Genomic DNA, 23,622 nt, shown 5'->3' with positions numbered 1-23,622 from the left:
CAAAAGTCCTGGTTGGCCTCATTATACGGTTTGGGCTTTTTTTCATAAATCTTATAATGCTCAGATTTTAAATTATTGGTTAGGAAAAAATATATCTAAGTCTCATTTCCCCTATTCAAAAGATCTCACAAAGCCATGTTGTTGGCTTTCATGTCGAAATCAAGCCAGCCTTGGGGCACATGGCTGGCTCAGTCAAAAGAGCATGCAACTCTTGATCTCAGGGTTGTGAGTTTGAGCCCCACATTGGGTGTAGAGATTACTAAAAAAAAAAATAAATAAACTTAAAAAAAATCAAGCCAGCCTTTACAAAATCATTAAAAAACTGCAAATATCTTAGGAAATTTACATTAAAGTTTTGCTTTCTTAGAAGGCAAAGATGTAGATGAACTTTACTGGGAGCATTTGATAGTAAACTTGTTGTTATAAGTTCTGTATGACCAATGTATTTCCATTTGTGGGTAAAAGCAATTCAGATTAGGCTTGTGTCATGTGGGAGTTTATTTCAGAAATGTCCGTAGAATGGTTTCATAGTTACTGCATATAAAATGACTGAAAAAAGACATTTTAAAATGAAGCACAAATGCTGACAGGTAATATTTAGTTTAAACCCTGCAGTGACTATTGGAATATATTTCAAATATTCAAGAATGAAACCCAAATTGCAAACTACATAAGTAATTTCATTTGACATCAATGATGTAACCAAATATGTTTTTCCATAAGAATATATTGTGCTTACATAATTTTGAATTCTCAGCACTAAAAATTCTAGGGATTCATTTTCAAGTGATAGAGCATTCCAAGGACTTTTATTTGAAATAAGACTAAAATATCATAAGCATAGTCTCAACACATTTTGGTAACTGCCCATTCAAACTGTGTATGACCAGAAGATAAAAGGAAACAGTAGGGGGGCGCCTGGGTGGCACAGCGGTTAAGCTTCTGCCTTGGACTCAGGGCGTGATCCCGGCGTTGTGGGATCGAGCCCCACGTCGGGCTCCTCTGCTATGAGCCTGCTTCTTCCTCTCCCACTCCCCCTGTTTGTGTTCCCTCTCTCACTGGCTGTCTCTATCTCTGTCAAATAAATAAATAAATTCTTTAAAAAAAAAAAAGGAAACAGCTGGAAGGCAGGAGCCTGGCAGCTCGGAAACCTGAGCCTAGGAGTCTATGGAAGGTGCTAGAAAGCCAGCTCAGCATCAAAAAGCAGTCTCTCATCTTTGCATCTCCCTGTCCTCATTTCCAACTCCCAAGAGATAGAATCTGGCCCAGTATGGGTCTGGTATCTACCCCTGGATCAATCTGTTCCGGTCCTTCTGTAGGCTGAGAGACAATCCTAGAGGAGTTGACCAGCACATTTTGAGTGACTGCAACTTTGAACCAGTGTATGGCCTCCCAAAGTAACCATGACGCTTGAAGAAGATGGTGCTAATTTGGATGTTTGAGATCTGGCATTTTTGTATCTATCACCTGCAAGCTTTATAATCACATTTCAGAGATAAATCCACACATCTCCTCCATTTATCCCCAATTTAGCAAAGATCTGTGGGTGGGCCCCACAGCAAATTAAGTCTGGAGTCACCAGACAAACCCCCTCCTCCACCAGACACGGGAGACCGTGAGGTTTTTGTGTGATCTGCTGTGCTTCCTTTAGTCAGTCCGGGTCATCCAGTAACCCAGACACACTGCTACATGAATATTTTTACCTATAAACTATCATTAAAAGTTGCCTGAGGTTGTGTAAGAATAGTTGAGCAGAAATGACCAAATGGAATGAATAAAACATTACTAGAAAGAAATGATCAAAGCATTTGATATTACCAATTTCACACATTTCTCCATTCTGTAATAAATCTGCTCTCTCTGCTTCTGCAAGTTAGAGTGAACCCCATTTATTTAAGACTTTCATCTGTGACCATTTGCCCAGAATGTCTGTCACATGTTCTGAAGGGTATATTTTTTGAAGTTTTCAGTTGAGGAGAGAGCTTTACCACCATGAGCATCACCCAAGGAGGACATGCACTTGATTATATAGATCTTCTGTTACAGAACAAGTTTGCTAGATTGAAAAATAAGCATATGATTAGCAAATAAGAGCCAGCTACTATTGCTTCCTTTTTCCCATGTTTGTCTTCTCTTTAAAAATAGCTACAAACTGACTATTTTTAACAACTTGCTGGTGTCATTAAGGTCAGTAAGCTTCCCCTTTCCCAGAATGGCAATTTTGGAAAAGAAAGACGGGCATCTTCCATCATTTGTTGGCCCCTAAGGGATCCCAGGCTTTGGGGGACCAATCATTGTCTTCTGTGCATTCTTCGCAACATTTGAAACAGGAAGGTGGAGATGTGGAGGGTATGAGGGACAGAAAGCAGAAGATCTCCCAGGCACCATGTCCATTAGCCTGGGCCACCCTGGGAGATTACAGAAGTTTGCCACCCTCGCTCTTTCCCCTACCCCTCACCTTAAACCTTTCCTCCACATTTCCAAGCATCCCCAAGGCACCCCATTTCTCATTCTGGCCTGGTCTCTCCCATTAGAAAAAAAATCAGGTTCAAATTCATTTGCACTTAGATGTAAACGAATTCATAGATTGTTCCTGCTCACGAAATCTACAAGGAATGGTAATAGTAGATCCACAGGGGTGAACTTGCAGTAGTGTAATCTGAGGCATATAGAAGCTGAGCAGAAGAGAGACCTGGTGTTTGGGGCTATTTCTGGCCACTTCTCAGAAGCCATACTCCGGCCTGGTCCAAATCCCAGTCGCATCTGGCACTGGCTTCTGCTGCTGATTACAGAGAAGCTGCAGCATTCCTGGCGTCCTCCTGGCACTTTTAAAACCTCCTCTTTTTCTGTGCAGTCTTGGCCAAAGGCCAGGTTATAACTCTGCTTGGCTCATCCATCAGAAATGAGCTGGTTTTTAGATACATGAAACCACAAAGGAGCGGAGAAAAATTGAATACCTTTGGATTTTAGAAAATCAGGGCAGCAGAGAGCTCATGACATTTTCAAATTCCTTCTCACTGAGTCAAGATTCAGCACTCAGCAGCGCCCTCACCTTATGGCACACAGCCCTTCACCTCATGCCCAGCTGCAAAAACCATTTTGAGGATCCCAAGAGCAAGACAGGGCTCTTGGGTCCTAATACTTTGTAACAGCAAGACCCAAGGGAGTGAAAGAATGGTAAATGCTGACATCTGGTGGACAGCACAGCATTGCAGGATCTCAGACTAGTAAAACTTGCAGCTCAGTTGTAACTGATGGAAGTCTGATTACTTGAAGACATTCTTTATCCCAGCTGAAGAAGTTCAGTTACATGCATCTTTTTGGTGTACGCAGGCACAAAACAGGCAGTATGATGACATAAAAGTAATGTCTTTGTACTGGCAAGAACTGGTTTTTGGATTCAGGTCCAAGTCGGGCTTAATTCTGTCTTGGTTTTATCATGTATAAAATTAAGAAAAAAATACCTCTTGTGCGTAATTTTATTAGTTTTTTTTTTTAATCAGATACTTTGACTTTAAAAAAACAATCTGTATCCATGGGTCCAGGCTTCCCACTGGTCCTGCGCTGCTGTCCTAGAGAACCCACGTTTTGATTTGTACCCAGTTTCCCACACAATAGTTAATCTAATTATTCCCATCTACAGATGGAGCCTCACTCGTACGGGGCACATACTAAGAGCCCAGTCAATACTGATTTGCCAATTGATTAATAGATAGAAATGTATTATTTTCCTACTTTGTTCCCACCACATGGGTGAAATATTGAGTTTTCTCTGCCTCTTTAAGCTAAGGCCGTTGTTAGATTCTTTCTTCAGCCAAATGTCTCAAGTGTCATGAAGGAAATTAATGATAGTTATGGATCCTGAATGGTCTCAAAATATGAAATTTCAAGTCCGTGCCAACTTCCAGCTTCCTCAAGAAAAATACCCCTTTTAAAATGCAAAGCAAAGCAGTCCAATTCAGTGGAGTCCAACTCAAAGAAATCAATGAGGGCTAACAAGTTCTCCCGGCAGCCAAGCCAGAGGAGAGAGAAAGCCTTAGGACAGGGTCCTGTGCAGCCTGAGTGAGACTCACACAAAGCCTGGTTTATTAGGAACCACTGGAAAAGCTACAAAGCCCATGCAGCCTTCCTGAGCCCTGTGACAAATTTCCACTTTGGACGGAACAATGTCTTCCCTTGTTCTTGCCATCTTGCTTGTTGATTTTTGTGCTCCACCAGTGTGAAATGGGTGGATCCGGCTTGGGACCATGGGGATAAATGGAGGGCAGGCTCCTCTAGGAAGACCTGCCTGTGTTCCCTTTCACATCACACCTTCTCTGAACAGCCATTTTAACAAACCTCATGCCTAGGAGGCTTGCACATGGAATTGAGGCAGCTGCTACTCCACTGTCTCTCTTGTCTATTGCAATTTAAGATTTGAGATGCATTGTTTAGAAGTTAAAAATCATGTCTTTTGAAAAATCTTTTTATTATGGGGCACCTGGAAGGCTCAGTGAGTTGGGCTGCTGCTTTCGGCTCAGGTCATGATCCCAGGGAGCCTCCTTCTCCCTCTGTCCCTCCCCCGACTCATGCTCTCTCTCTCTCTCAAATAAATAAATAAAATCTTTTTTAAAAATCTTTTTGTTACAACAAATGTCAAATACACATAAAAGCAGAGAAAACAGCATAGTAAATAATAGCATAATAGAACTCGATGTACACATTACCCAGCTTCAACAATTATCAAATCCAGATAACGTCATGTTCACGTTCATTCATTTAAGAAATACTGATTGAACACACATTATCTCAGTACTGCTTTAGGTTTTGGAGACACGGGTCTGTATAAGAGCAAAGTCCTGACCCTCACAAACTATCACAATTCAGTGCAGGAAATGCTGTGATAAGAGAAAGAGTACGGGCAGCTAACCCAAACTGGGAGAGCTTCCTGGAGGAACCAAGTCTCTAAGCTGAGACTTGAAGGCTCAGTAAGAGACTGCGCTGGGAGGGAAGAGGAGCAGATTATGAATGGGTAATGATTCAGCAGGAGAATGTATACAAAGAGCCAGGAATGAACATGAACAAGGGGATTTTAGGAACTGAGGAACCTTAATATAGTTGGAACTCTGAGTACAAATTAATAGTGGGAAAGAAAAGTGAATAAGAGTATAGATCAAATAGCAAAAGGTCTACATGTTACATCCGGGCCTACCCAGAAATGAGTCAGTGAATGGTTAGAGGGAGGGGAGTAACATGATCACACTTGCCTTTTAGAGAGATCACTCCTTCTGCAGGGTGGGGGACAGGTTAGAGTGCACTGAGGCGCTGTGCAAGCTCCGAGGTGGAAACTGTTGAGGAGGATGCTATAATTGAATTAAGCGAGCTGGGGAAGTCGCAGCGGGAATGTTGATAAGTGCTTGCCTGGGGAGGCATGCTGGTCTCCAGAGCTCCCTCTGGATTCTGCTCTGCTTCTCTGCTCTAAAGTACAGGGTTAGTGTGTGTGTGTGTGTGTGTGTGTGTGTGTGTGTGTGTGTGTGTGTACGCACGTGCATATGCACACTCACATACACATGCACGTTTCCATGTGTTGGGGAAGGAGTCCCAAGAGAGAACAATGGAAAGTGATTATGTATCAGAGAATAGGCCCCACACTGAACCCAGAAATCAGCTCTTTGGAAGCTGTACCTAGAGACCCTCTCCACTAAATCCATCTGTGCAGAAAAGGAAACTGCAGCCCACTTATCCAGAGTCGCAAGGGACAAGGCCGGTAGGGCCTCCACCTCCTGACTCTGCCACCCCTTCCTCCTTCTGCGGCTTTTCCACTGCTCTGTGCTTTTGCCAACCTTCTCCCTTCTTCCCTCTAGGCACCCCAGGGGAAAAACAGAGCCCCCAGAAAATGTTAGGATTCAAATGACAGCAGTGCTGGAAACTTTTATAAACAGACGACTTAAGATAAAGAAGACCTCTGATTATGTGAGCAGCCCCGTCCCCTGCATTTCTCACGCTTGCGTTGTTCAAGCTTCTGTTTGCTTCCATCGGCTCTTGGGATTTCGATGACAGGGTTTTTCATTCCTCATAGTTACTGACACCAGTCCTTGAAAACCCTTAGGATGAAACATTACAATATGAACCCTTGTTGACCTGTTCTATATCTTCTTAGGAGAAACTGCATATGAAGTGAAAAATAAAGGTATGATTTACAATTATATTAGACTCTGTCAATCATTGTGCAAAGTTTAGCTGCACTAAGATTAGAAGCGTTCTTGAAAAAAATAAATAATTAAATAGGGACTTTATAAATTATACAGAGTTTCGACTACATTATATTTCATTTCAGAATAACAATATTCTGCACTCCGTGGATTTAACTTACCAAAGGTGTGTGACACCATGTGAGGCAGATTCTCTTAGAGCCTTCACTTTGGTGGGTATTCTTTACTATATCTAAAATGTTAGGGGCTTCTCTGTTACGGCTTAAAATACTGTTCTTTAGTTTTAGGTAAATCAGGCTATTATAAAGCTATACTGTCCTTTTAGGACCTCAGAGAAGTAACTGTATTACTAAGGAAAGCATAGAATGAACAGCCATGTGGTTAACTGACCCAGCGTCTATAGAGTTGAAGTCAGGCATTCAATCTCCAAGGGCAGTTTGGAAGCAAGCTAGTCGTGGAATTCTCATTACTTGCTGGGTGGAAGAAGGAAGGAAAATTGGAATTTTGGTCTAAAAGAAATAATGTGGTCAAAGGCACTTAACTACATTTAGCAGCCATCAGAGGCATTCGGAGATATGAATCAACAGTATCGCTGTCCTTGTTTACTGTCACTGTCAATCCTCGTTACTGACATCAGTAAATAATAACCACGTCTCCTGGATATGGGTCAAGAAGCACACAGTCAGAAAGTACCGCTTGGTGGCCCAGTTCTGTTTCTTGCCAGCCTAACAGAAATCATCTGAGCTCACTGGTCTGTAGCTTCCTCACTAAATAAGGAAGGGGGTGGTGAGTAGTGAGATGCATGTATGAGAACATTTTGTAAGTGTTTGCACATCGGGGTAAAATATGTCAAAAATATGATAAAAATAAGAATGCAAAATATAGTAGGGATTTTACGTTAAATTTGTAAGTTAGAGTACTGCTTACTATACCCCAGGAATAGCTTGCTTGGATATATACATATACATACTTAAATACATATAGGTATTTTTTAATTGTAAGAATCCATTATTTTTTAAAATATGGTAGTTTGGACAAATGCAATTTTTATAGAGCTGGATATCCCAGAAAAACATCCCTAAGCTTCAAAAATTCATTCTGAATTTTTCTTTTCAATTTTCTGATATTTTACGTAATAATAATTCCCTTCATGATCTCTAGAGATATAGAATAGTATGGAAGAAAGAGCACAGATTTCAGTTCATTTTAGTTTCCTTTTCTTTCTCAGCCTTTTTAATGAGCCAGCAGACAAGAAATATGGTGGAGAAGGCCCATATGGATCTTAAAATCTTAGGACTTTGGTACATGGACATTTTTTTATTCTTACCATTTAAAAATGTGCTAGTTAATTTATATTTTTTAACTGGAATATTCAAAATCAGACTAGTCCAGCCTTACACTTGTGATCTAATACAATTGTTGTATTCTACACAGGCAGAATGGACCCTCCCACACACACACCATAAATTTGGTTCAGTTGTCCAGACCAATGAGGACACACAAATACCAAGAGAGTAGAGAGAGGTGTATTACTCCCATAATGAGGTCCTCTGAGGAGAGTAAGGTAGGATGCTTGTTAACAGGTACAAAAATGGCTGGAGAGAACAGAAGGAGAGCAGCTTGGGATTTTATGGTGGGGCTGGAATTGAGGGTTCTCCTTTGCAAAAGCCAAGACTTGCATGGCTTGAACTTCCTGCAGGTGCCAAAGGAGAAAGCATCTAGGCGGTCCTATCAGTTTGCCCGGATGGGGCAGAAGAGAAAGGAGAGTAGTGGGGACTGAAAACTGTCAACAGTCAAGCATGAAAGAAAGAAAGAAAGAAAGAAAGAAAGAAAGAAAGAAAGAAAGAAAGAAAGAAAGAAAGAAAGAAAGAAAGAGAAAGAAAGAAAGAAAGAAAGAAAGAAAGAAAGAAAGAAAGAAAGAAAGAAAGAAAGAAAGAAAGAGAGAGAGAGAGAGAGAGAGGGAGGGAGGGAGGGAGGGAGGGAGGGAGGGAGGGAGGAAGGAAGGAAGGAAGGAAGGAAGGAAGGAAGGAAGGAAGGAAGGAAGGAAAGCGCCAACTCTTTATTACAGACTCTATTACAACAATACAGAGCCTAATAGTGTATACAATATAGTAAGTCTCCATCTGGCCAGTCGCCAACCTCTACTCCCCGATCCACCCAAGGCAACCACTCTTCAGTCTTACCAGCTTCTTTGTATCCTCCTAGAGATACTCTATGCATATACAAATATATGTACACAGGTGCATGCGCACACAAGATTCATTCCTTTTGTTAACAACTGAAGGGTAGAAACTTGATAGTCCAAGATTTGTTTTAATTCCTTCAAACTTTTTCGGTTGTTTTCTGGATAAATGTCTTTGGCCAGCTTATTTCACTTGAGTCTCAATATGGTCTTCTGTAAAATGGAGAGGAGATCAATACCTGCTTGCAGGGTTACAAAAAAGAAATAAATGACATAACATCTAACCAGAGTCTGGAACATAATAGATGATGTCCCTTTTGTTTTATTCCCTTCTTCCCTGGCTGCTCCCTTTCAGTCTCATTTAAAACTTCCTCTCCCTTTACTGCCTCTGAAATATTGGAAGTTCCCTAAGTTTTCATCCTTGGTCCTTTTCTCTTCTCACTGGACTTGTTCTCCTTGGCTGATCTGGGCAGCGTCAAAGGCTCTGAGACAGCTTATGGACTGATGACTCCACTCAGGCTCTGTCTCCTGCAGTCCACGCATGATTTTACAAAAGTCCACTGACCATCTAGATTTATGTGTCTAACAGGCACTTCAAAATTAGCAATTGTCTTTACCTTTGCCCAAACTCTTCTTCTCCTAAGTTCTTTATCTCAGTAAAAATGGGTACCATCAACCACCAGGTTTTGAACTAGCAACATGGGAGGCATAACCCTTGACCTTGCTCTTGTCCACATTTCACACCTCTAATTGATCAGCACATTTTGATCACAATATTCAAAGGTATCTCTTGATCTGTTCATTTAGTTATCCCCACTCCATTTAACATTTTTCTAGATCAAATCACTATCATCTCCCCAAAAATTATTGCAGCAGCATGTTTCCTGGTCTCTTTTTCCAGTCATCCCTGCCTCTAAGTAACACCAGAGGACAGAGAGATCTTTCTAAAATACAAACCTGATCCTATTAATTCCCTGATGAAGTTTTGTCAGTGGCTCCCCATTTCCATGTGGATGTGGTTCAAACTCCTTAAATTGATTCAATCTAGTTCCATTTTTTCATCTTTTTCTAGGAATCTTACCCAATTCCAATAGCTTTAAATACCATTTTATGCTAATAACTCCTAAATGTACAGCTCCTGGACTCCCACCCAGACCTCTGCCCTGAGCTCAAAGCTCTTTTACAGCAACCTATTTAGCAGCTCTCTTTGAATGACTCATAGGCATCTAGGAAATGTGTTTACCAAGATTCTTGATTTCCCTCCTCATCTTTCTCATTCCAGCCAGCCACCCAACCACTCATCTCAGAACACCTGGGTATTATCTTTGATTCCCTTTTTCTCAGTCTGCATATCCAATCCATCTGAAGTGCCATTAATTCTCTCTAAAACATATCTCAGTCTGTCCATTGCTCTATATTTTATCCCCATTACTGTCCAAGTCATCATCTTCTCTCACTTGGACCATTCCAAAGCCTCCTGTTTTCACTATTCTCATGTGCACCCCTTCCAACTCACTCCAACACAAAGCACCAAAAGAGTCTTTTAAAAATAAAAATCAGATCATGTCACTTTCTTGCTTAAAATCTTTCAGTGACTTCTGATTGCTTTTAAAATAAAGTCCAAAATCCTTGCCATGACTTACTTGCCTTCTTCAGTCTCCATAGATTACTATCCCCTCTTTCACCACACTATAAGAGCAGATCATTTTCTTCCTCACTCACTTTGAATCCAGAGTATCCAGAACAGTGCCTGATACTTAAGAGACACGTGATAAATGTTTGTTGAAAGAATGAAGAAATGAGTGGCCTACAAGACCTTTCTTGGACCCTGCTTCAGCTGTTCTTTCTACCTCTACATACTACAATCTATGTCCCACTACATTCTAGAATAGAATGGGAGTTGGCAATGTCTATCTTGCAAACACTTTTAGCTAGTGGCAGCAAAAATCAAAGTGGGGGAACCCCAAGAGATTCTGGCAGAATCAGGAGCGATTTACTCAGCTGTTTTTCCCCACCGGGTGGACAGTCTCAGGCTCCTCTGAGCTCACACCGTGAAGAGTTTTAATGTTTTTTTTTTTTTTAAACTGTGGGGAAATATAAACAGCATAAAATAAATTACCATTTTAACCATTTTTAAGTATATCATTCAGTGACATTAAATACACTCACAAGGTTGTAGAACCATCACCACTGTCTATTTCCAGAACTCTTCTATCAACCAGTATACTCTACATCCATTAAACGGTAACTCTCCATTCTTCTCTCCCACCAGCCCCTGGTAACCACTGTTCTACTTTCTAACTGCATGAGTTTGCCTATTTTTGATACCTCATGTAAGTGGAATCATATATTTGTCCTTTTGCATCCAGCTTCTTTCACTTAGCAAGTTTTCAAGGTTCATCCATGTTGTAGCATGCACCAGAATTCCATTGCTTTTTGAGTGATTAATATTCGAGCTTGTTTTGTATTCATTTGCCCTACAAATATTTATTGAGCACTTTGTTAAGGGCCAAGCAGTGTTCTAGACACTAGCAATGAACAAAAGAGAAAAAGTGACTACTTTCATCATACAAACAAAGAAGTAAATACATTGTATGCCAAATAGTAAAAAGTGCTATGCAAAACCAATATTTCAAGAATAGCAGTATAAGAAGAGGAGATCTTCATGGTAGGATGGGAACATTCATGCTGTTCCTTGAGGGCTAATGTAAGGACTTTGGATTTTACTCTGAAATAAGAAGCCAATAGAAAGTTTGAAGTTGCAGAGTGACATATAGCCTGACCTACATTTTAAAGAAAAATCCTGGCTTCAATTTTAAGGGAAAATGAGGCAAAGGGGAAGTAGAAACACCAGTAGGAGGATAATTCAATAGTCCAGGTATAGACCTGTACCAGAGAATATTAGTCAAGGTTCTCTAGAGAACCAAAACCTATAGGATATGTATGTGATAGGTAAATGATGAGAGAGAGAGAAGCAGGGAGGGGAGAGAAGGAGCGGTGGGGAGAGGGAGAAGGAGATTTATCTTAAGGAATTGACTCATTCAGTTGCGTTGGCCGGCAAGTCTCAAATCTGTAGGGCAAGCCAGCAGGTTGGAAATTCGGGTTAGATCTAAAATCTGCAGGGTAGATCAACAGGCTGGAAAATGAGACAGGTTTCTATGTCAGTCTTATAGCTGGATTTCTTCAGAGGGAGAATCTGTTCCATGCTTCTTCCTTATTTCTGATGGTTTACTGGCAATCTCCGGCACTCCGTGGCCTGTGGGTATATCACCTCCATCTCTGCTTTCATTTTGACACAGCAGTCTCCTGGTGCGTGTCTCTATGTCCAAATTTCTCCTTTTTGTTAAAATTTTTTTATTGTGTTGTTAGTCACCATACAGGACATCCTTTGTTTTTGATGTAGTGTTCCATGATTCATTGTTTGCGTGTAACACCCAGCGCTCCATGCAATACGTGCCCTCCTTAATACCCATTCCCAGGCTAGCCCATTCCCCCACACCCTTCCCCCTGACACCCTCAATTTGTTTCCCAGAGTCCATAGTCTCTCATGGTTCATCTCCCCCTCTGATTTTCCGCCTTTCATTTTTCCCTTCCTTCTCCTAATGTCCTCCCTGCTATTCCTTATGTTCCAGAAATAAGTGAAACCATATGATTATTGTCTTACTATGCTTGACTTACTTCACTTAGTATAATCTCCTCCAGTTCCAACCATGTTGATGCAAATGTTGGGTATTCATCCTTTCCGATGGCTAAGTAATATCCCATTGTATATAGGGACCACATCTTCTTTATCCATTCATCTGTTGAAGGGCACCTCGGCTCCTTCCACAGTTTGGCTATTGTGGACATTGCTGCTATGAACACTGGGGTGCATGTGCCCCTTTTCACTATGTCTGTATCTTTGGGATAAATACCAAGTAGTGTGATTGCTGGCATATTTCTCCTTTTTATAAGGACGCCAGTCATATGGGATTAGGGGCTCACACTATTCTAATATGACTCTTCTTTACTAACTATACCTGCTACCATCCTATTTTTAAATAAGGCCATATTCTGAAGTATTGGGGGTTAGGACTTCAACATATGATTTTGGGGGAGACTCACTTCAGCTTATAACACAGAGTGATTGCTGTGAATATAAGAAGAAGGGATACTCCAGTGTTTTTGACCTGAATAAAAATGATCAAGTTGCCATTCACTGAGATGGAGGAGAAAGTTTGGAAGGGAAAATCAAGAGTTCAGTGTTGCATATAATTCAAATAAATATATGTATATATATTCAAATAAAAATCCACCACCTATCTTAAGCTCCTCACTCAGTTAACAACACCAGCAGGAAGGTAGAGGGCCCAGTTTTCTCTGAAAGAACTGAGCAGACAGAACCTGAAGTGTTTCCCTTCCCCAGACATACATGTCACCTAAGTAGCCCTTATTTCTGGTCCCCTCCACTTCCGTTCCTAGCCCCACCTTCCTCAGTATCAATGCTCCATTATGTAACATCGACTTATAACACCCCCATATAAGTCCTAGGCATAGATCCATTTAAAAAGTTATTAAAAGAATGGATGAAGTCAGAACTAATTATGAGCTACAGAGATATTCTTTTTAACAGTTGTACTTTCACTAAGAACATTGAGATTTGAAGTGAATCCTAATAGAAACAAGTTATTAATAGTTTGGTTGGCCTCGAATTAATATTAACCTGTGACTCTAATATCCATGATCTATCTTATATCTTGCCACTTTCCAATCTGCATGCTTTATAGTCAGCACTAGCAAAGACTTGCCGTTAGAGTTTTAAATCACTGCCAATTCAATTCTTAGATCCAAGTGGAGGAATTGTTTCTCCAAATAATAGAAAATAAAAATGTATAATAAGGCTAAACCAAAGCAAACGGATTTTTTTTTTTAAAAAAGAGTCCAGGAAAAAATAGGTCATCTCATAAAATTAAATCTAATTTTAAATTTTATTCTGTGATTTTAATTCTAAAGGCTCTCAGTAATTTTTGGTTAAAAGTAGTTTAATCCTGCCATGGATGTTTCTTTTATGAAATGACGCTATTTAGGGGTGAATGAAAATTTTCAATTTGTGTTTTAAAAGGATGAGATTTTGTGTATATTTATTTGGGTGTGGTGATTATCTCCTCTGCATGGTTCAGTAGCCAATATGTTTAATTAGGGAAGGGGATATTTGATCTTTATAAAGTATTCCCTAAGTCTTCTGGATTTCTAAGGATCAGTGCTTTCAGGAATACAGATTCCAAGATGATTCTGTTTTGTGGCTAATGTTAGTGAAACCCTCAGACTGTCATCTAGAATCTGGCCTAAAAGGAAGACAGGGATCTCTGGAGCACTGTGAGCAGCTGAAGGTCTTTCCTCAGATAACTTTTCTCAGATGGAATTTTGTGGCTACCCTGATACTCCCAGAGCTCTGTCCTTGCCAGGAGGGCCAGAAGAAGTCAGATTTCAGCACCCTGCACCATCATGCTTCACACCCCTGCATGTTAGGGAAGCCTGTGGTCCCTGACCAGACTTGCTCTGACTGCAGAGTGTGTCCAGACATCGGCCAGAATTGGAAAGCAGGCTGCTGATCCTGAGAGAAAAGACCAATCTAGGGAAGGGTAAAAGCTGAATGTCTCCAAAGGATCAGTGGAGCTAGGGCTTTGTGTTTCTGGGGTTTGAGACTTTTATTCTGCCTGAACATTTCCACTATTTTCCTCACAAGCGTCTCTGTCTTGAAGCAAAGGACCGAAGCAAAATGCTTAATGAAGCGTGCCTGGGGAAGGGGCGTGCAAGTGACTTGGGAAGAAGGACTTGGGAGAGAAGAGAGAAGGGTCAGGTTACAGGTTCACACATTCTCACAAAACTTTTTGAAAATATGAGCTGGAGACGCAAATTCTGGGACCCACGGAAGTCCCATGAAGCTTCCTTCGGGCCCCTGGGAGTGGGGTATGCATCGCAGAAGTGTGCCTGTTGCTCGTTTTCAGCCATTTAAGCTTTGCTCAAGCCCTCGCATGAAGGCTGGTCGGGAAAGGTCGCGCTTGGGCTTAGTCAAGCTCTGGGTCGCCAGGGGCTGAACCGGTTCTTTCTTGACTTCCTTTGCATGGGGTCCTTCAGGCCCCGGTGCTCGCATCCCCTTAGGTTTCTGCTGCCATCCAGCAGCGCGCTCGGGGCAGACGCGGCCGCGGCCGCTGGCCAACCATCACCGGCAGGTGCGCACGAAGCTAGCTGCCACCCGCCCAAGCCCAGCTGCCCGCGGCATCCGAGCTCGATTGGCGCCGGCGGGGGAACCACCCCAACCCCAGACCAAGAGCCTGGTCCCCTGCCCTCCTCCCCGGCAAGACTAAAGCTGGGCACCAAGGCCGGCTCTGAGCGTTTTCCAAATCTCTCATCCCCACCCCCCCACTCCCCCCACCCCCCCCCACCCCCCGCCTCGAGAGCTGTTGGCACTTCTCCAGAAGCCTCCCTGGCTCTCAGCTCCAACCCCTAAAATAAACTCATGGTGCCAGAAAGCGGGGGAGGGGAGAGAAGCATCTGAACGTGGAGAATGAAAATACTAGGAGAAAGACCCCATTCTCCAGGAAAAGGTAATAAGGGGAAGCGAAACAGTGTGAACTTACTCGGAAATGCAAACCAACCTCCACGCTTTCCCCGAGCGCATACAAACGACCGAAAGACAAATCAGCCAACACGTTCGGCGACTTCCCAGAAAGGGCCTCATGAATGAGAATGGGTTGCTAGGTTTCCTCCCTCCCTCCCGACAATCGCTTCCCACAAGACTTCCACCGCCCAAAGAAAACACGCCGGGCCTGGCAACAGCAGAGCCGGGGAACCCAGCCAAGCCCACGGAGGCCTCCCGTGGCCGCTCCCGCCTTCAGGACCCTGGAGAGCGGCCGCCGCGCCCTTGGGACTCGCGTCCCGCCCGGCTCGCCAAGCCCCCTCCGCGCCTTGCCACCCTGTCACTTTTATTCGCTGCTTCCCGCCTCCACCTTTAATTTTCTTGGCAACCACCACTCTTGTTTTTCACAAACAGATTAAATTGTCTTTTTGTTTTGCTTGAGGGGGATGTTTGGATTGGCTGAGTTAGGTTCTGGATTGTAGCTTCTCTTAATGTTAGTGGACCAAGAAGCTCTAAGAGCTCAAAAATGAGAGCCTGACAAGGCAGGTGACCTTAAGAAGCAACTGAGTTGAATTCATTTACTCTATAAATGAAGCAGATAAATTCAAAGAATAAAGAGACTTTCCCAAGGTTAGCTGTGGATTTGGTTGCGAGGCTCAGTCTAGAACCCTGGGCTTCTGACTTCTAAATTAATGCTACCCTCTACTTTCAAAGAAAATAGTAACAATAATTTTACCTTTACACTGGCCGTTTATATATCCTAAGCAACAAGTGGAAGGTGGAAAGGCCTGTGTTCCTGAGAATAAGATGGATGCATAGAGTGTGAAAGGGGCCCTGCATAGTGTGCATTCCTGAGACCCAACACAGTCCTGATATCCCGCCCACACCAACCAGCACAACCAAAGTCAAATCAGCCAGTCCCTTCTTCCACCCAGCCTGGGTCTGGGATTGCTCAATCTTCTGACAGTAATCAATTCCCCCCTAGACACCTCTCACAACAGAACCTAGTAACCAAGTCCAACTTCAGTGCCTCAGCAGGGAGAGCTCTAGGCACTTTAGAAGGTGGGAAAGGTCAGAGGGAAAGTGGGAGAAGAGCAAGAGTTCCAAAAGTGAACTAGTAGATGTTCATTCACTAGGAAATCCTAAAGAACCAAGACGTATGAATACAGATGCTTCTACACACTGCATCTCAGATTTAAGGTGCACATGAACCCCCTGGGAATGTTAACATTCAGATTCTGGTGCCATGGTTCAGGACAGGGTCCCAGATTCTGTTGTTATTAACTGCTGGTTGTTATTAAAGTGGCTGGTCCAAGAACCTCAATAAGTAGCATAGAGTTAGAAAGGAGAGAGGGGAGGAGGGAGGAAAGGAGAGAAAGAGGAAGGAGAATCCATCCAAAGGCCTTTCCTTTTGCTTTCACCTACCTTCTCTTGCACCCCGAAAGTACAGTCTCAAAATGCTGTAGTATGATACTAAATGCCCATTTTCTTCAGCCTGTAGCTACACCCAACAGTAATGGTGCGTTGGTTTTGTTTCTCTCCTCCTATCTCTTACCCTTCCTGCCGCCGGCCCTGCACAGCTCCCAGACTCGCCCGCTGCCCCGAAGCTGTTCAGCCTCCTTTCTAGCACGCTCTCTGGCCTCGCGCGATTCTTCTCTCACCTTCTCCGGCGACCCCCTTCTGGGGCTCCCCCAGCGGCTTCCGGATTTCTCCCTCCTGCTTCCCGCTAGCTCCCTGCCAGCGGCCGGGCTCTCGAGGGGGCAGGGAGAGCGGCCAAGCCGCCTCTCGCTCCTGCTGGGGGCAGCTCTGGCACTGCCCAGACGACCCCCGGGGGGACGCCTGCCCAGGGAAGAGGACGCCTGCACTGAGCAGAGCTTGCCCATGCTCGTGAGTACAGTTTTCCACCACGCCCCACCCCCGGCCTCACCCAGACATCAGCAGCCCCTGCTCCTTCCTAACCTCGACTGACCCACTCCACCACGGGCCAGCAGGGGCTCCGGCCCGCAAGGGGAGCGGGAGGGGGTGAGGGAGGGGCCGAGAGTTTTGATGGGAAGGTCAAGAGAGGCTTGAGTTAGTTCAAGGAAAAGGCGCCGGCGCCTCTCCTGACACCCCCTTTCCGCAGTAGACCCTCGAAGCTAGTTTTTCCTGGACCATTTCCTTCCAGTGTCAATGGAAACTGTGGAAGCGGGAGTCCTCGCCCTTCCTGAATCTGCTTCTCAAACTCTCGTTCTCAACGTGTCGATCAACCCCCTTCCTGCAAGCCCCCCCCCGCAAAGCGCCTCCGCCCCCTCCTCGCACTCCCACTCCCCTGCCCTCTCAGCATCTGCAGGCTCTGGAGGACGGGGAGGAAATGACGTGATGTTATTTTTGAATCAGGTCAGCTTCCAGCTTCAGTTTAGCCCCCCAAGCTCCCGCGCCGGGCTCGGGCGGTCGGTCTCCGTCTCGTTCCCGAGGGCACACGGCCGGGTCTATAGGGACACGCGGTGTTCTGTGCCCGCGGAGCTGGAGGGCAGCGTTTTTCCGCTCCACCCCCGGGTCTCTCCCTACCCCTGGACTTCGGAACCCCTGGGGACGGAAGGAAGCAGCCAAGGGTCTCAGCGGGATCCGGAATCCGGAGTTAGCCACCCCCCAGCCCCCACCCCCAACCTGGTGGGGCCACCAGCTCCGGCGGCAGGAAGAGGGCGTGGAGCTCCTTTCCAGTGAGGGACCAGCAGAGGCAGTACCCAGAGGTGGGACGGGTGCAGAGCTCGGAGAAGCACCCGGGTAAAGAGAGAAGGTAGGGGGCTGCTCTCCAGAGGCTGGGTAGTCCACAGCGCGACTCTCCAGGGAGAGAGCACGCCCTCCGCGCGCGGCGCAACCCTCCCCCCCCCCCCAGCACACTCACACTTGTACTTCCCTCCGCCCCCCCTTCATTCACAAGGTCTGAGCACGCATTCCCGCACAGCCGAGTCTTGCTCAGCCCCCGCGCGCCAAAGCGGAGGGAGCGCGAGGGGGTCTTGCAGACTCTCCACGCTCGCCTGGCTTAGCGCCCACGCTCTGGATTCTGCCTAATTCCGGGCTGGAGGAGGGGGCTACAGTTCCGCCGCGGATTAGGTCCTGCTTGGAGCCGGGAGCGACCCCCCAGCCCCCGCCGCAGTGGAGCGCGCCGCCGCAGGAGGGAGGCGAGACCGGGATAGCCCCGCAGGGGAGGCGGGAGTGAGGGGGCGGGGAGGAGGCAGAGCTGAGGGAGCTTGAGAGAGGGAGAAGAAGGTGAGAGGAAAGACCGAGAGCTAGAAGAGGAAAACCGGGGAAAGCGATCGCGGGCGTAGTAAGGCCACGAGTTGGTATTGTAATAAAAAAAAAAATAAGGGACACGCGGGACGCATGCGCACGGCCGACGGAGGCGAGCTGGCCGGAGCTTCCCCTCCCGCTTGCCCGGTGGACGGTGAAATCGTGAGTACCCCGCATTCTCAACCCCCTGCCCCTTTTCCCCTCTCGGACTCACTCTAAAGCCTCGGGCTGGGAAGTGGCCGGGGCCAACCGCGGCGCGCACGCAGGTCAAGACCTGGAGCTCTGGCCGTCGCCGCGATGGCGGGAGCGGGTGCAGGTCGGTCTCCTCATCCGCGGGTCCAGCCCCGTAGGTCAGTCAGTGCGTATTGTGGGGGTGTATGGGCTTAGGGTGTGACTGGGTCTCAAGAGGGGCGTCCAGCCACCACGATCAGTTTCTGCCGGGTCCAGCAGGAGGTCCGCACGATTCAACCTCTGTGGCCTGGGGTAAGTGAGTGGGTAGGGGATGCGAGAGCCTAGCCCTTAAAGCCTAAAATGCGTACTGACCCCCGTAATAGATTTGGGGAACTCCAGGCGGTGAAAACGTCGGTATTCTCACCCGGCCGGGCGCCGGAGGCGGGCAGTTTGAGCGCAGGTAGGAAGGAAGAGGAGACACTCCCTAAATCGCAGAACCTCCCTTTAAGAAAAGCGCAACTCAGGCGGGGGACCCGGAAAGTGCCTGCTCACGCACCCTGGAGGGTCTGACTCGTTGTCCTCTTTTACTCTCTTGAAAACCTAATGGACTGAACTGTCGCCCACCCTTGGCCCGCGCCAAGGAGGTTAAGGTGTAGGCGCCGGGGGTGTTTTTCCTAACAAACCCGGGCGATTGAGTCTTCCGCACTCTCGGAGCTGCGCTCGGTAAGTTGGAACGTGTCGCGGCGGCCAGACTGCGGAGACTGGAAGGGGTCGTGGGCGCGCGGGGGACCTAGGAGGGGCGTCGCGCCAGCGGGAAGGGATGGGGGGACCTTTTGGAGTGGGTGTGAGTGGATACTCCCTTCCCCCAGCTGTGGGGAGTGGGCGGGGAGGGGCCTAGGAGCGAGCCGGAGCGGGTGGGCGTTTGCGGGCGGGGTCTGTGTGCTCCGCGTCCCGGGAGGTGGGCGGAAAACGGTGGGCACTGGGACGTCTCAGCTCTGCGACCTGCCCACCCGGCGTGGGTGGTGAGTGGGCGGGGAAGGGCCCTGCGGGAGGCGGCGCTCGGAGACAGGAGTGGGTTTCCCGGACTCACCAGTTTCCGAGGAAAATCCGGGCAAGCGGCCAGGGCCCCCAGCGACCCCAGCGGCGGGCGGGACGCGGCGGTGGAGAGTGCTCGAAACCCGCGACGCGGGCGCGGGCTGGGAGCCCGGGGTGCCTCTGCGGCACCCTCGCGGCCAGTGGCGGACAGTTAGAGGAGTGAAAGTGAATGCAGTTTCTATCCAGGAGTAGGAGAGCGCTAGAGGGGAACTCTCTCCTCCCTTCTTTTCCTTCTCTGAATCCGGGGGAGACCACCATGGCTCTTTCAGACCCCGACTATGCCAACCAGGCGGACTAGCTGTAGTTCGCTGGGCGTCCCAACAGTGGCCCGTGCCTGCGGTGCGGGCGGGACTCCTCTCGCCCACCGCGTTGGAAAAGCAGTCACTCGCCCACTGGGCTCCTTCTTGCCTCTGGATTGTGGGGAGAGCAGGGAGCTTCCTGCCCCAATCTCCAGCCATCCCACTTGGGTCTGTCCCCCTCCTCTGGGGGCCCCGGTGTGGCTTGGCTTCGTTTTACTTCTAGTGATTGCAGTTTATGGAATTGACTAAACAAAAGTCCGAGTTCAAGAAACGAACTGACTTCCTCCCTAGACTTGGGGAGGACATTTGTAATGAAATGATTCCACCTGTAAATTCTTGTTTTTGTTCAATACCTAATTTTTGCTAATAACCTCTACTGGGCCTCATCCTATCTACTTTCTGCTCATTAAATGGCTTCTATTTCGCGTATCAGTAACGCATATGAGAGGCAGTATTGCCTGATAGGTCAGAGTCCTGCGTTCTGTAACTGCCTGGATTCAAATCCCAGCCTGGCTGTGTGACCTCAGGCAAGTAACTTAACGTTTTGGCGCCTTTGTTTTATCATCTGTAAAATGAGGATAAGAAAAAAAATACCTACTTGATTGGGTAGCTGCCAGCATTCAGTAAATTAATACAATAGAGCTGTCACATATCAAACAAAAGCTGGTAGTACTATTACTATATTTATGCAAAATTGGCTAAGAAGCTTTCAAAATACTGTATAATAAGATCAGGAACAAAGTGCATTTTTTGGTATGCTATAAAGAGTATATATAATAAAATAAAATATGTTCATCACTAAAATTAGAAAAACAGTAAATATTTTCTAGGTTGATATGTAAATTTTAAATACAGTGCGTTTCTACAGCATGTGGACCCTTTTTATTTCAAACAGGTATGATAAAAAATACACACTAGGTCATGGTATATACAGAAAATTCAAAGTCTGTATTAAAATACTGCACTAGGTCAGTTGTATTTAAGAGAAGCTGCAAGTTTACCTTGGAAGCTAGAAATGCTATCTTCTATAAGATGATTGTAAACATTTCAGCCAAAATACTCTTATAATATCAAGAATAGAGAAAGATGGGGCACCTGTCTGGTTCAGACATTTGATCTCTGGGTTGTGAGTTAGAGCCCCAAGATGGGCACAGAGATCACTTTAAAAATAAAGAAAGAAGTACATAGAATGATAAAAGTCAGATTCCTTCACTTTACAGCTGAGGAAATATTCAGAGAGGGTAGAGGTCCCTACTGGAGATCTCCAGCTAAATAGGGCCCCAAATAGGATTAGAGTTAGGTCTTCTGACTAGCCACCCAAGGCTCTTATACATCACATTGATATGTTTCTGTTTACTACAGGTTTATGAACCTTTAACAAATAGGAAACTAGAAGTCATTACATAAGGGAAAATATACAAGCATGTGTTATATACAACGCAAGAAAGACCAGACAGTCATTTGGCAGCTGTCCCACAGCTTCATTGGCCTGGCATCGCAGGAGGTAGGACTTACCTAAAGTAGGCTAAGGTCACAGATCAAGCTAGAGGCAGAGCCAGCGCTGGAATTCAGGGTCCCAATGGAGTACACATTTGGTTGCATATTCTATTAATCCCTTGTAGCAGTTCTTCCTTAGAAATAACTTTTGAGCTTTTCTTAAATTCTTAAAGTCTTCTTTCTGCTGACTTAAAGAGAGCTTTTTAGGAAAGGCCTTCAAAATTACATAAAAGGAGATTTTGATATTCCAGATTTTGTGGACAAGCAAGAGTGAAGGGGGGGGGCTTTCTTATTTTAATGCAGTGGCTTGGTAAGTAATGGTTTCTATTCCAGGCACTTGAACATAAATTCCTAAAATCCTACCGTTCTTTCATTTCTGCATAGGGCAGTGTAATGACATTCACCTTCCAGCAGGTAGCTTCAAGGTCCAGCCCTCACACGAGCAGTTTAGGAATTGTATGGCAGAGCCTTTCAAGTGAGTTATTTAGGATTATAGGAATGATGTGTCCTCCAAAGAGAGCACTTCTAGGAACCGTTCTTGCCTCCTTGAAGAAGGAAACCATGGTTCTCTCCAGTGCATGAACTGGATATCTTACCCTTGACTTTCCACCTCTATATACCTACCGCGTGTTTTTAGACAGAAATACCGGGCATTAAGTAGGGAGTGACTTTGTAGCAATATCCCAAGCCAGTTCAGCAGAACCGAGTTTTGAAACCACATGTGTTAAGTCAAGTCCCAGTATGAATAGAATGTGAATCACTGTCCAGTTGGGAATATTTCAGATTGGTTTTCAGTGTACCACCAGGTGAGTCACAGTGTGAGCTGCTTCTAGTCAAATACATATAGTATCAGTCAGCAACTCACAGGGTTCACTCTGAGTCAGAGCTTAGCATTTAGTATAATAAGCGTGAGTCACTGACTACCCGGCCCCTATCTGAGATGGTCCGTGAATTTTACCTTGAGCAGCTCGAGAATCTAGACGACGCTGCATGGGGTGAGTCAGTTCATAGTATAATCGAATGGGCTTTTGTGGCAGCCATTCACAATAAAATTTGATGTGACCGAGAGCACAAGGGAATATGACATGATGATGGATTCATAGAATAAATTGCCCTGATTCTAATCCCAATGATTAGATTCTAGCTATTTGCACAGGGAATCACTTGTGAAATAGGAGTTATATGCTCTATTGCCTAGCAGTGATATTTTACTTCAGGTGCTTCAGCGATTTTTAAAGCCAGTTAACTGTTCTGGTTTGGATGTGCTCGATTTCTACTTATTACTTAATTTTACTCTGAACTGTAAAATCCTTTTAAAGTACATATTAGTATTTGGATTTTAGACAAGAGCATCTCATGCAGTTACTTAGCAGTTTGACTTCCTGGGGTCCTGTGTTGTACAAAAGCAGGTCAGCCCAACAATGAGTAGAGGGGTACGCCTTGTTCTCTGGTTTAGCTCCACTTGTGCCTATCACCTCTGACACGAACTGGAGTATTTATTCAGGAGCTGGGACACAGGTGTGTGATGCTGTTCCGAGGCTAGCAACTCCTTGCACTTGCTGTAACCCTTTTAGGGCTGTATGGCTAGATCAACATAAGCTTATATAAGCTGTTGCGTTTATGCAAGACACTGGAAAGAATGATGTAACATATGCCTTACCCCACCTTTGCAAACGAATTTTACATCTCAGGGTGGAGTGAGAATGAGATATAAGGGACCAGTAGATTTTTTAATTTGTTGATAATTAGTGACAAAAAGTTATTATCTTGAGAACAAAGGTTAGACTACTGCTTAAAAGTACATATTTATTTTTCTGTATCTTCTGGACAGAAATACAGGGCATTAGGGGCGCCTGGGTGGCACAGCGGTTGAGCGTCTGCCTTCAGCTCAGGGCGTGATCCCGGTGTTGTGGGATCAAGCCCCACATCAGGCTCCTCTACTGGGAGCCTGCTTCTTCCTCTCCCACTCCCCCTGCTTGTGTTCCCTCTCTCACTGGCTGTCTCTCTCTCTGTCGAATAAATAAATAAAATCTTAAAAAAAAAAAAAAGAAATACAGGGCATTAATACAGGGAGTGACTCTGTAGCAGTCTCCCAAGCCAGTTCAACAGAATGGCTCCAAGAAAATCCCAGACGTGTGGACTTTACATACACCATTTTTTTATTTCTACAAGTATCCATTCCTAGCAATAACCCAGACCCTAATTCATACATCTTCTGCTACACAAGAAAGTGTAGATACTTCTTGGCATTTAATGGGGACAGAACATAAAGAGTTCATTCTTCCTGACTTAAATGTA

General features: G+C 45.4%; 1 protein-coding gene across 1 annotated transcript in view; it reads left to right on the top strand.

Annotated features, from left to right (window-relative positions):
* Nucleotides 1-18,295: 18,295 nt before the first annotated feature.
* RGS20 (regulator of G protein signaling 20) overlaps nucleotides 18,296-23,622 on the top strand; it is a 48,271-nt gene continuing 42,944 nt past the window's right edge. Inside the window, exon 1 of the mRNA XM_087864878.1 lies at nucleotides 18,296-18,424. Coding sequence (XP_087721004.1) covers nucleotides 18,356-18,424 — 69 coding nt within the window. The 5' untranslated portion in view covers nucleotides 18,296-18,355. The remainder of the gene's footprint in view (nucleotides 18,425-23,622) is intronic.

The sequence above is a fragment of the Ursus americanus genome, chromosome 9 (assembly GCF_024610735.1).
Source record: "Ursus americanus isolate L20-20 chromosome 9, mUrsAme1.1.p, whole genome shotgun sequence".
In the NCBI taxonomy this organism is placed as follows: Eukaryota; Metazoa; Chordata; class Mammalia; order Carnivora; family Ursidae; genus Ursus; species Ursus americanus.
Note: the sequence above shows the minus strand (reverse complement) of the source record. Positions and strands in the feature narration are given on the sequence as shown.